At 38.4% G+C, this 13,127-nt stretch overlaps 1 protein-coding gene across 2 annotated transcripts in view; it reads right to left on the bottom strand.

The window, feature by feature from the left end:
• The window catches only part of CWH43 (cell wall biogenesis 43 C-terminal homolog), a 52,524-nt gene that overhangs the window by 23,478 nt on the left and 15,919 nt on the right, over window positions 1–13,127 (bottom strand). For both annotated transcript variants that reach the window (XM_081303540.1, XM_081303541.1), the window contains 4 exons: window positions 11,626–11,751; window positions 8,846–8,925; window positions 3,266–3,371; window positions 2,120–2,255 (listed from right to left, as the gene is read on the bottom strand). In XM_081303540.1, the coding sequence (XP_081159666.1) occupies window positions 2,120–2,255; window positions 3,266–3,371; window positions 8,846–8,925; window positions 11,626–11,751 (448 nt within the window). The remainder of the gene's footprint in view (window positions 1–2,119; window positions 2,256–3,265; window positions 3,372–8,845; window positions 8,926–11,625; window positions 11,752–13,127) is intronic.

Genomic DNA, 13,127 nt, shown 5'->3' with positions numbered 1-13,127 from the left:
CTCACTATTTAGCCTGTCTTGATGTATCCCTAAAAGCACAGGATCAGGTCTGTTTTAATCAGCACTACAGAGACACGAAAATGTAGGCTTTGATAATATATAAAATCCATCTTATCTGCATTGTTATCCCAACCACACATTTGCATAAAAATTCTAATATTAATCAATACATGCAGAATATATCTTGCCAGCAATTTATAACAATTTATAAAACTAGACATTAAAAATTATTCCAGGGCTGGGGATATGACTCAATTGGTAGAGTGCTTGCCTCACATGTACGAGGCCCTGGGTTCAAATCCCCAGTAACACACACACACACATACACACACACACACACAAATTCTATATCCAGGTGTGGTGGCACACACCTGTATCCCAGGAGCTCAGGAGGCTGAGACAGAAGGAGGAAGAATTAAAAGCCAGCCTCAGCAAAAGCGAGGCACTAGGCAACTCAGTGAGGCCCCGTCTCTAAATAAAATACAAAGTAGGGCTGAGGATGTGGCTCAGTGGGCCAGTGCCCCTGAGATCAATCCCTGGTCCCCCCCACACACCGCAAAAAAAGATTCTATAAACATATATAGGGGAAGGGGATCTACCTCACTCAAAGTCAAAGAGCTACATATGAAAAGGAGGCGAAGAGCTCATGCCTCAGCCAACTTCACTTCTCTAGGTGCTTGTGCTACCTCTGAGACTCCCTTGTCAGGTCCCTCAGATCCATCTCTACAGTGGTGAACTCTAAGGTCCATCTCCAGCCAGGCTTGTCCTACTCGACCTTCCAAGGTATATACTGTATGTCACCTGACTGTCCTGGCGCATCTCCAGCTTGGCACATATGCACTCTCTCCCAGTGTTCCTCTGCCATTAAAAGGCTTCATCTCCCATCAGGTAATCAAGTCAAAGCCTAGACATCCCCCTGAGTCTTCCTGATTCTTCTCTTCCCCAACCTTGACCTCTCAGCCAACGGCAGGTCCTGTCAGCTCTATTCCAAAACAGTTCCTGCCTCAGCCCCCTTCTCTTCATCACCACTGTCACCTCCTGTCTGTGCTGCTGCTCCAACCTCATCTCCTGTCTCCCAGCTCCTACTCTCGCTCCTCCAAGGATGGCCAGGATGATCTTTAAAAATGTATATCAGACCAGATGACTCCTCTCCAGTGGCACCCTGTCCCAAGTGGGTAAAAGGGGCCCTCTCTGGTCAACTGCCCTCCCTTGGCTTCATTTCTTAATAGCTCCTCCTGGATCTCCTCCAATGCAGGCTCCCCAAGCTCCATCCTGCCTCGAGACTTTACCCTGCGGTTCCCTCAGCTCTTCCTGTGTCCTCATCATGGTATCTTCCGAGAGACCTTCCTGACCATATCACCTATAGGACCACTATTCCCCATGGTCACCACCCTTTGGTTACTGTGACTCACAGCTTGCTTTCTTCATAGAACTTATGACAATCTCAAGTTATCCTATTTATTTCTTTGTGTATATGTGTACAGCCATCCCTCAGTATCTGTGGAGAACTGGTTCCAAGATACCCCATGAGTACCAAACTCCATGGATGCTCAAGTCCCTCATAGAAAATGACCTAGTATTTGCATATAAGCTACACACATCCTCCTGCACTCATCTCTAGGTTATTTTTAATACCTAACACAAAGCGTACACTTCACTTCATTCACATGGACTCAGGGCAGTGCTCGGTACATGGCAAATTCCAGTTTTGGCTTTTGGAACATTTTAGCACTTTTTTTTCCCAAATATTTTCAACCTGAGGTCAGTTTCCACAAATGAAAAAAAAAAAAACCCTGAAGATACAAAGTTCCAACTGTATTTTTATTTTTCCAAACCAGAACACACACTTCCTGAGACAAGCATCCACATCAGCCAGGCCTGGTATTAAGCCTTAGCTCCTACCCCAAATGGTTTTTAATGGTAAAGAACTGGAAATACCTAGCAATGGGGAAACAACTTTAAAATTTAAGAAATAGGCATATCTTCAGCAACTCCACAAGCAGCATCACTGGGGCATGTTCACAGGACAAAGACATGATAATCCCAACTTTCCACTCCAAGCCTATGCTGGCTGGTCTTTCAGGACTGTGTTCTGTATTAATTCCCAAGGTATACTCACCCCCAGGTGTGATCCCTGGTGCTTGGACCAAAGTCTGTATAGAAACCCAGCTTCTCCCCTAGCCACATGGTTAAGTCATTGTTACCTATATAGGGCTTAGAAGCATCACTCTCCAAAATGGTTATGAAATCTGCACCTGTTTAGAAAAAACAAAAGCACAGAGAGGGGGGGAAAAGGACTCATGACAATGAAAAAAGCAATTAGCAAAACTCTGTCCTTGTCCTTAACCCTTTTGCCTTTACTCATAAAACTCAAACAAAGTAATTCTTTGTGAGTCACCAAAGGGACGTGGTTCCAACCCAAGCTATGAAGGAAGTCTCCCATACTCAGAATGTAATTAAAACATGAACACCTTGAGGAAATACTGGGAAGGGGTAAAAGCATAACTTTCCTAAGTTCCAAATATTCTGAACATCTTTCCTCAAATTTCAAATAACCTTCATGTTTTTCACAAATACCCAACTTAAGTTGAGAGACAATGAAAGGAGGCACCATAGCATTTTATTCCAGGGCAAACAGCTCCATGGTATTGACAGAGAGGTAAATTTATTGGCCTTTTAAAAACCTGGTCCAGATGTGCCTCAGGGACCTGTAATCAAGACTAAATAAGGACTCAGGATCAGACACACCAAAATTTCTCAGGAGGATGCTTATCATTAAGAATAACCAGTCTAACCCTTCATTTACCTTACGACATGCTCCATGTGACTGATCTAACGACAAAATTCCCCCCTATTTTAAAGGATGCTTCATTACAAACATGAGCATCCTAAGGCACAGAAACAAATAAAATTGGCCCTGGGGCTCTTGAAAGCAATTTTCTTCAAAAACAAGCCTTATTTTTGACCCATTCTGCTTTTTAATTCAATAGTTTTATGGTTCCCAACAATGGGTTCCCAAGTGACAAGTTAGTTACCAGCAGGGGTATCTTTAACAACAAGGACATGGCAAGAATTCCCTGCAGATACCCACCTAATGGGAGATGTTCAGAATCAACTGAATTAATTGCTATGAAAGACAGAAGCCTAGTCCTGCAGCTGCCATGATAGCAAAAAGCCTTTTTAAGAGATTAGTGTAGAACCGGGCAAACCCTCCTTCTACAATAGTAGTTTTTCACAACCTGGAACCAATCTGAGTAAGACTTACCTGTCTGGTTGAGCAATTGAGCTGATCTTTCTAGATTAGACCATCCTTCATTGTCATATCCAAACCTGAGAGGCCAGATGGCAGCAGAGAACTCTGTGGCTGGCACCTGAGGAATTGTTTTCACGGCAGTTTAGCATGACAGAACAATGCAATCAGTTTTCTCTGCCTCTCTACAAAAACTCCTATTTCAGCAAAGGAATTTCCTCAGACTTTTGCTCACATTTAATTTATAAAAAAGGAGATATTTGCTCTATGGTATTCTCATAATCAATCTTCTGTGAACTTCTAGCTTAAGCTTGATGTTAGGAGGAATGTCTGGGAAATATTTATAATAAACACTCCTTAAAATTCCAAAAACATAAGAAACTATCTGGCTGTCCATCAATAGGAAATGACATTTTAAAAATGATATTACATACTTAACATGGGACACTACATAATCTTAATAAATGAATACAGGCTACTTATTTCCATGTGGATGACAGTCATAAAAATAATTTTAAGTAAAAAAAGTAAGCTGCAAAATAAATGTTGGATTCCAGGTAGATAAAGTTAAAAACATGGAAATAACAATATTGCCTAGGAATCTATCATATGTAGTAAAATATAAAGAAAGGCATGGAAGTGGTGCACTCCTGTAATCCCAGTGACCCATGCCACTGAGGCAGGATGATCACAAGTTCAAGGTCAGGCTGGACAATTTAATGAGACCTTGTCTCAAAATAAAATTAAATAAATAAATTAAAAGGGCAGGGAAGGTAGCTTAGTGGCAAAGTACCCCTGGGTTCACTCCTCAGTTCTAGAGAAAAAATTCAGATAGATTTAGGAAAGGAGAACTTGTTAAGTAAATTCTCAGATTACTTCAAAAAATTTTTTAAAAGGCATGGAAATGATTAAAAAAAAAAAAAACGGGCTGGGGATGTGGCTCAAGCGGTAGCGCGCTCGCCTGACATGCGTGTGGCCCGGGTTTGATCCTCAGCACCACATACAGACAAAGATGTTGTGTCCGCCGAGAACTGAAAAATAAATAAATAAATAAATTCTCTCTCTCTCTCTTTAAAACAAACAAACAAAAAAAAAAAAAAAACACCACACTCCTGGTAGGGGAAAAGAATCACACACAGGGGTATCAAGAGGCCTTTGTCATCTTTATAAAGTGAACAGCCTATTCTAATCAAGTTGGAAATAGTATTACCATTCTCAACACTGGAAAGGCCAAGCTCCGGGACAGAATTCCTATTAGTGGCTCTTCTTTGAGATCCATGAGCTACTCAGAGAATGCAATGTCCAATCCTAGCCATCTATCTCAAACAATTACCCCCTGATCTATATCTGGGCTCCCTTGAAAGAGAATGGTTTGTTTAGAACAAACTCATGAGCACAACTACCAAAACTCAACCAACCAACCAAACAAACAAACAAAAAACCCACTTCAAACAGAGTCATCCAAGTTCAAGTTGGGAGAAGGAAATAGCAATGTCTTTGCATAGGAAAAAACACTGTTTCACTGAGCAAGTCAGAGTGCATGTTCTACCAGAGGAGAACTGAGTGTTTCATCTTTGCAGAAGGGTTACTGAGTTTAGTGAACATCATGAAAAGAGAATGGAACAGAGAACTTCCACTCCAATGGAACATAGAATCAACAGAGATTTCCAGAGGCACAATTATATTCATGAAGCTATTCTTTTCTACCCAACAAACATCTGTACTTAATTCTGGACTTCATCACCCCAAAACCTGTTGTCCCTTCAATCTTTTTATCTCAGCAAGTGCTATTTGTCTCCATCCTGATACTCAAGCCAAAAATATAGATGCCATCCCTGGTTTCTTTCTGTTCCTCATCCAGCAACATCCAACTTATAGGAATAAGCTCTACTTTCAAAACATATTCTAAGTCCTTCCTCTTCTCTCCAATTCCACAACCCCACACTTGTCAAAATCACCAGCATCTGTCACCTGGACCACTGAAAAAGCCTCTGGATTTGTCTTCCTGTCTCCGCTCTCAGCCTCCTATCATCCATTCTTCCCAGAGTAACCAGTTGACATACATCATTTTCTTCACTCCTACTGGAGACATTCCACTGTGGCTTCTCTTGCAAGAAAAATGAACTCAGAACTTTTCACTGGTGAATCTGAGGCCTTATGTGATTTGCCCTCCCCAGCCTCTCCAACTTCATCTTCTATCACTCCACCAAAGCCTTGCCCTGACGCTCCCCAGAGACACCAGGATGGTTCTCCCTCAGTCCTTTATTCATGTTTCCTATGTCTAAATATCAACTCTCTGAAAAACTTTCCTTTACTCAACTTTCAAGTTTCATTTTAATGTCACCTCCTCAGAACAGCCTTCTCTAACCATCCAAACTGTAACCCAGAACTCCAAAATACTATATTCTTCAGAGCAGCCTAATCTAAAATGATTGCTTTTCTTTATTTTTTTTCCTCTGAATACTATCTTCCATATTCAGTGCAAACTCTGGGAGGGCAGGGATCTCATCCAGTCTCTTTACCTCTGAATCCCTGGCCAGGGACATCAAAAGACATTCACTAAACATTTGCAAAGGAATAAATGAATGAACAGGTATTAAATTAAACAGGTACTAAATTCAATTCAAACAACTCTTTTCAAAAAGAATTCACACACTCAGTAATAAAAAATTTTTAAAAAAAGAATTTCTGGTTGACATCTGATAGACATACGGTGCCATAATAAAAACTAACAACTATAGAGCCAGGAGAAAGAGATCATGTAATGATGACCTACTATTATTTACTTGGTAAGAAAGAGTGACTGAGCAAGGCTCTGGGTTAGATCCCCAGCATTACCAAAGGGTGTGGGGAAGAAGAGGAAGATGAGAAGGAGAAGAAGAAAAATAAATAATTACTGAGTTCTGAATACACTCCAAGCACTCAGGTGGTGCTGACAGTACAGAAATGAACAAAGAAACATGGTCTCCACTCTCAGTATAGCTTTGTATTTAACATAGAAATTTCCCTGGTTGAACAGATGGCTGAAATGCAAAGTTAACCACATAATTCTATATTAGTCAAAACTATAACTCTGACTGTGTTATGAAATACAATGAACTTTTATGGAGCAGGTAGCAAGCACAACATTGCAATGGATTACTCTTGATTCTACTCACTTTTATAGAAGAAAAGGAGACATCCAAACATTTAGAACTACACATAGAGAGAGAGAAGAAAACTCCCATCCCCCATCAGTACACAAGCTACTACTCATCATCTGCAAAATTAAGAACTGTCTGTAAGATTTTTTAAAATCAAAGAATCTCACAATGCTCTCTTCAGAACTATCTACCAGTTATAAAATAATTTCTTATTTCATAGTTTAGGCAGGTAAATAATTAAATATGGTAAAAATAACACCACACAAAAAGTCATGAGCAGAATCCCTCTGATATATTAGTTGATCCTACCTCAATAACACAGCTTCATAAAATAAGCCTATAAAACCATCAGTCTGTGATCCAGGGGTGGGTTAAGGAAATGGGATCCAGGATTCTAAAGCTATCAGATCCACAAGGAGCTAGATATCAAATCAGAGACGCTGCGTCTGATAGAAGAAAAAGTTGGCTCCGATCTACATATAGTGAGGTTGGGCTCCAAATTCCTTAATAGGACGCCCATAGCCCAAGAGTTAATAACAAGAATAAACAAATGGGACTTACTTAAACTAAAAAGTTTTTTTCTCAGAAAGGGAAACAATAAAAGAGGTAAATAGAGAGCCTACATCCTGGGAACAAATTTTTACCCCTCACACCTCAGATAGAGCCCTAATATCCAGAATGTACAAAGAACTCAAAAAATTAAACAATAAGATAACAAATAACCCAATCAACAAATGGGCCAAGGACCTGAACAGACACTTCTCAGAGGAGGACATACAATCAATAACAAGTACATGAAAAAATGCTCACCATCTCTAGCAATCAGAGAAATGCAAATCAAAACCACCCTAAGATACCATCTCACTCCAGTAAGATTGGCAGCCACTATGAAGTCAAACAACAATAAGTGTTGGTGGGGATGTGGGGAAAAGGGTACACTTGTACACTGCTGGTGGACTGCAAAATGGTGAGGCCAATTTGGAAAGCAGTATGGAGATTCCTGGGAAAGCTGGGAATGGATCTACCATTTGACCCAGCTATCGCCCTTCTCGGACTATTCCCTGAGGACCTTAAAAGAGCGCACTATAGGGATACGGCCACATCAATGATTATAGCGGCACAATTCACAATAGCTAGACTGTGGAACCAACCTAGATGCCCTTCAATAGATGAATGGATAAAAAAAATGTGGCATCTATACACAATGGAGTATTATGCAGCACTAAGAAATGACAAAATCATAGAATTTGCAGGGAAATGGATGGCATTAGAGCAGATTATGCTAAGTGAAGCTAGCCAAGCCCTAAAAAACAAATGCCAAATGTCTTCTTTGATATAAAGAGAGCAACTAAGAACAGAACAGGAAGGAAGAGCATGAGGAAAAGACTAACAGTAAACAAAGACGAATGGGGGGAGAGAAAGGGAGAGAGAAGGGAAAGCATATGGAAATGGTAGGAGACCTTCAATGATACACAAAATTATAAGATGTTATGAGGGGCAAGGGGGAGGGGGGGGAAAGGGGAGAGAATTGAACAACAGCAGAGGAGGTAGAGAGGGAAGATGGGAGGGGAGGGGAGGGGAAGGGGGATAGTAGGGGATAGGAAAGGTAGCAAAATACAACAGTCACTAATATGCCATTATGTAATAATGTGAGTATGTAACAGATGTGATTCTGCAATCTGTATTTGGGGTAAAAAGGGAGTTCAAAACCCAATTGAATCTAATGTATGAAAGATGATATATCATGAGCTCTGTAATGTTTTGAACAATCAATAAAAAAAAAACAAAAAACAGAATGCAGCAAGTGACCTACTTTAAAAAACTCACAGAAGTCACTTGTATAAGAGGTCAAAGAGAAGCACTTCTTAGTACTTAGAATTTCTTCTGGGTTAAAAAGTGACAGCCCAACAATCACATGTGTAGGATTGCTATAATTATTCTACAAGAGTTCTTGGTACACACAGTCCTGTTAAAGAAAATACAATGGAAAAAATTTTCTAATACTATGAACAATGCATTTTCCCAGAGAAAAAATTATGTATAGATGATTTTTCTGATAAAGAATGAAAGTCCCCACAAACCACAATGTAGCTGAAAGTTTTGATGATGTTTTTCTCACCTATAAAATCAAAAATTGGTCTAAATCTCAAAGATACTGTTTAATTTTGAAATTCTAAATTTAGTACTCTAATGTTAAGAGGGCTTGAGAAATTCACATTGTTTGTGTTGAAACAGTTTTCAGTAGTATTACTAGTTTAAAAGCTCAACAAGATACAGTGGAGGCTGCAGACACAAGTAGAAGACTATATTACATTAATGCAAAATAAATTATGCTTAATGTCCAAAAAAAAGCTATCAGATCCAAGTCTAGCATCCAATCAAAATAGTCTAAAAAATATATGTATATACACATATCAGGTAAAATTCTATTTCAAAATGTTTAATTACTTACCCCTTTGCCCAATTTCCTCTCATAGGCTTTATGTCGTAGTCCTAATCCCAACAACCCCAAGCCAACAAGCAGCCACAAAACTAAATAGAAAGAAGAAATGATTATCTAAAAGAAACTAAATTATCTTCTTAAAAGTAATTTTTTTTTCAAAATTCCTGATTCTATTGGCCAACGAGTTTGTGTGAATGTCTCTTTCTTGGGTTCATTTTCATGCATGACATGCATACAGAATCCACACTTTACATTCAGGTTTCAAAGAATATTCCCTAAACATGTTCCAAGGACCAAGAGCCTAAAGTAACAGTAAGTCATAAAATCTACACAAAAACAAGTCTACACAAGCAGAAACCAGCAGGAAAAGACATGGTGCAGAATCAACCCCACAAAGACTTCTGATACTGGGATGTTCAGAATCAGAATATGGAAGAAGTATGCTCAACATGATTAGAAAATAAAAGAGGGCACTCAAAAGTATGAATAAAGAACATGAGACTAAAATAAGCAAGGAGGAAAATTTATAAAAGAAAATCAAATAGACTTCTAGAAATAAAAATATATCATTATAATAACTAAAATCAGAAATTATGGACAAGATAAAGAGCATTTTTGACAAAGTTGAATAGAAAATTAGTGTAAAGGGCAGCACAGAAACAGAGGTAGAAAAAAGCAAAGTGGTTACAAGACCTGGAGAACAGAAGAAGGTCAAACACGTAACCAACTGGAGTTGGAAAGGAATGAGGAGAAAGAATGGGGAAGAGTCAATATTTGCAGAAATAATGCTGAAAAATTTCCAGAACTGATAAGAGACATGACTCTTTAGATTCATACAGCCCAAAGACTTCCAAGCTAGATGGGGAAAAAATCCACATCCAGATATATCATAGTGAAATTGTGGAATACCAACACAGAGAAGAAGATTAAGGGCTGCCAGACACCAAAGACTGATTATTTCCAAAGGCGCAATAGTTACAGCAACAGATTGCCTATAAATAGCAAAAGTCAAACCACAAAGCAGTAATATTTTCAATGTGGTGAGACAAAAATAGTGAACCACTTAAAAACAGAAATTGAAGATACACTTTCTAAACTAGAAAGAGGTGTGGTGGTGCTCGCCTATAATCCCAGCAGCTCAGGAGGCTGATGCAGGAGGATCTCAAGCTCAAGGCCAGCCTCAGCAGCTTAGTAAGGTCCTAAGCAACTTAGTGAGACTGTTTCTCAAATTAAAAATTAAAAGGGCTGGGAATGTGGCTCAGTGGTTAAGTGCCCCTGCGTTTAATTTTGGAGAAGAAGGAGGAGGTGAGGGGAGGAGAAGGAGGAGGAGAAGGACGAGGAGAAAGAAAAAAGGAGGAATGGAGGGGAAAAAAGAAAGTGGGGAGGAGGGAGGGTGGAAGTGAAAGGAGAGGTGTGAACAAAAAACAAAAACCTAATTGATACAAAAGACATCAAGAAGGAGAAAAATGTACCTGTGAAAGTGGAAAGTGAAAAGACAAAGATGATAGAAAGAAATTAAAATACTAGAAAAATAGATTAAATTCAAATCAAAAGTCAAAGTTTGGCTTTCTGGAAAAGGAAAAAAAAATAAAGGGAAACAGTTAAAAGTTCAGAGGTTGCCAGGAATATTTTTTTTTTTTTTTTTTTTTTGGTGGAGGGTGCAGAGGGGTTAACAGGTAGAGCACAGGGGGTGCTTGGAACAGCAGAACTCTTGTGAATGATGTTCTAATAGCAAATGCATGTTACACATTTTCAAGGCCTACAAAATGCACAGCACCAGGAGTAAACCCTAATATAAACTATAGACTTCGAGTGATTGAGGATGTGTTGACATAGCATTAAATATGACAAATCTATCACTCTGGTTAGTAATTTTGATAGTGGGAATGGTTTACGTGTGCAGAGGCAGAGTACATGAGAATTCTCTGAACCTTCCACTCAATTTGGCTATAACTGCTCTAAAAAAAAAAACCAAAGTCTATTTTGTAAAGACTCTAAGTAAATTTTTTCAAATGCCTGAATTTAATGAATGACTAAAATGATTATAGTTCTTAACCAAAAAAATTACAAACAAAAACTGCCAGATTCTGGTTTTAAGGGACACACCAAAACGTAACAACATACACCCACAAAAATTCATCTCCCCCTAAATTTAAATATGATATTTTCAAATGATGATGAAATATACATGAAGGTTTTTAAACAGTCTCACTACTTTGTGAAATATATTTTAGAGATGTTTTGAAAATCTATGTAGCTTCTTGTTTTCTCTTTATATTGTAGTGTTTTGTCTCTTTTAGTAAATTATCAAGTCCCTGAGGGTAGAGATCATTATTCCTACATGACATTCAATAGATATTTTTATTTAATCCAATCCATTTTAAATGAGGCAGATATTAGACAGTTAATTTCATATTTGAGTGTCTAGTTCATCAACATTCCAAATATTAACATATTTAATCTCTCTAAAAGGAGAACAAAAAAATGGAGAAAATAGACTCAACTATTACAACACAGCATTTTGAACCTTGTATCTGTTAAACCATATTATATATGTTAGAGGTGAAATAAAGCTAGTAAACAGTATTTATGGTTGAAATGAGATGATATCAGGAACTTGCTTTAAATACTTGAAAGAAAATGGGAAATAGCTGTTCACATCATTAGTAAAATATTGCCAGTTGTTGAAGCTAGGTGAAGGGTACATGAAGCTTCATTACATGCTCTAATTTCATGACTAAAAATTTGTATAATAAACATTTTTTAAAAGAATGTGAAATGATACTCACAAAGCATCATGTATTTTTCACTCTTTCTGAAAAGCATTTTAGGACTGTTTTTTGTTTGAAGAAGAAAGTCAAGGTTTTTCTTAGGACCAAATAACATATTCAGCCCAATAATGAACATCACTGTCCCTGTATAAAAGAAAGAATATATCAAAGGTTAATGATAAAAATCCTTCCAATGGTAAATTCTAGGAAACAAAATTTCTTTTAAAAGAACATATCGTGGAAATTCAGTTATTGCATAAATTTATCTCAGTACCTAAGTGATTATTCTAGCAGTGTTCTCATGAATAGGGACAACCTTAATAAATCAGGTAGAGTTCTAGGAATCAAGCTCTATATGAGAGGACCCAGCCTCTTCCTGATGAGGGATGGCCTTGTATTTCCCATTTCCTAGTTGCTGGGTTGCTGATGATGCTTATTACTGACTATTGACTGAGTAGGAACAGAGAAACCCAAGGAAAAGGACCTTCTGAGCAGCTATAAGGGCTCAATTGAGTATTTGCATACACCAAGCTGAGAAGCACAGTGGAGCATATGCAGGTTCTTAATACAGCAGTGCTGCAGTGATAATTCTGCCCTGGGATGTGGGCACTCTGGGCACAGGGTCCTGCCCAGGATGCATGCCAGAATTCACAGTTGGCCAATAACAGGCCAAAAAAGTTGAGCTACGTTGAGATGCACTACAAGTAGCTTACATAAAAGTGTATGTGATTCTAAAATCATATATAGTATGAATGCACATAGAGATATGGCACAAAATGTAAATGTCAAGTAAGAAAATGTCAAGTAAGAGTTAACCTTAGATGGAAGGCTAGCAAAAAAAAAAAAAAAAAAAAGTTATGTTCAATGTTTGAGGAAATAGCAAGCAAAACCCCAAAAATAAATGTATACTAATTTTGGATGTGATACAAATTCTTTTCAATTGTATTAAAAGTGACTCTGAACATTATCATTTTTCCTTGGTTTTTGCAGTCTCACCAATATAATGTAACTCTTACCAAAAAGACCTTAGTTGTATGAAGTTGTAATAAGAAGTGTTCTGTAATTCCATATGGGAAGAAGAAACCCAAAAGCTAATCAGTCACAATATTCTAAAGAGACAAATTTACGCACAGAATGGCTCTTACTTTCTCATTCTCTTCACCTGGCAGACCCCTAAGCAAGTAGAAATAAGAGAAAAGCAGGGCATTGGGCAGGAAAACAGAGCAGGACAGAGTACAACCACCTGGAAGAAACCAGAGAAATACAAAGTTCACAAAGCCAAGGTTACCACAGGGTAAATGCAGCAATGTATGTCCCTAATATGAGGGGAGCTGGGGCATTAACCAGAAATATCAAATTCTCAAAGGCTGTTTCTAAAATACAGCATGTTGCTTAATAACAAATCTCCCACAGTAGCCTGTCCTGACAGACGTCTAGTTTGTCGGGTAGGAAAGCTTCTGTCAAGAAGTACAGAGGAACTGGATGTAAATCCAGGGCACCAAGAAGGACAGCAACAGAAC

Source organism: Spermophilus citellus (genome assembly GCF_964194105.1).
Source record: "Spermophilus citellus genome assembly, chromosome: 8".
In the NCBI taxonomy this organism is placed as follows: domain Eukaryota; kingdom Metazoa; phylum Chordata; class Mammalia; order Rodentia; family Sciuridae; genus Spermophilus; species Spermophilus citellus.
Note: the sequence above shows the minus strand (reverse complement) of the source record. Positions and strands in the feature narration are given on the sequence as shown.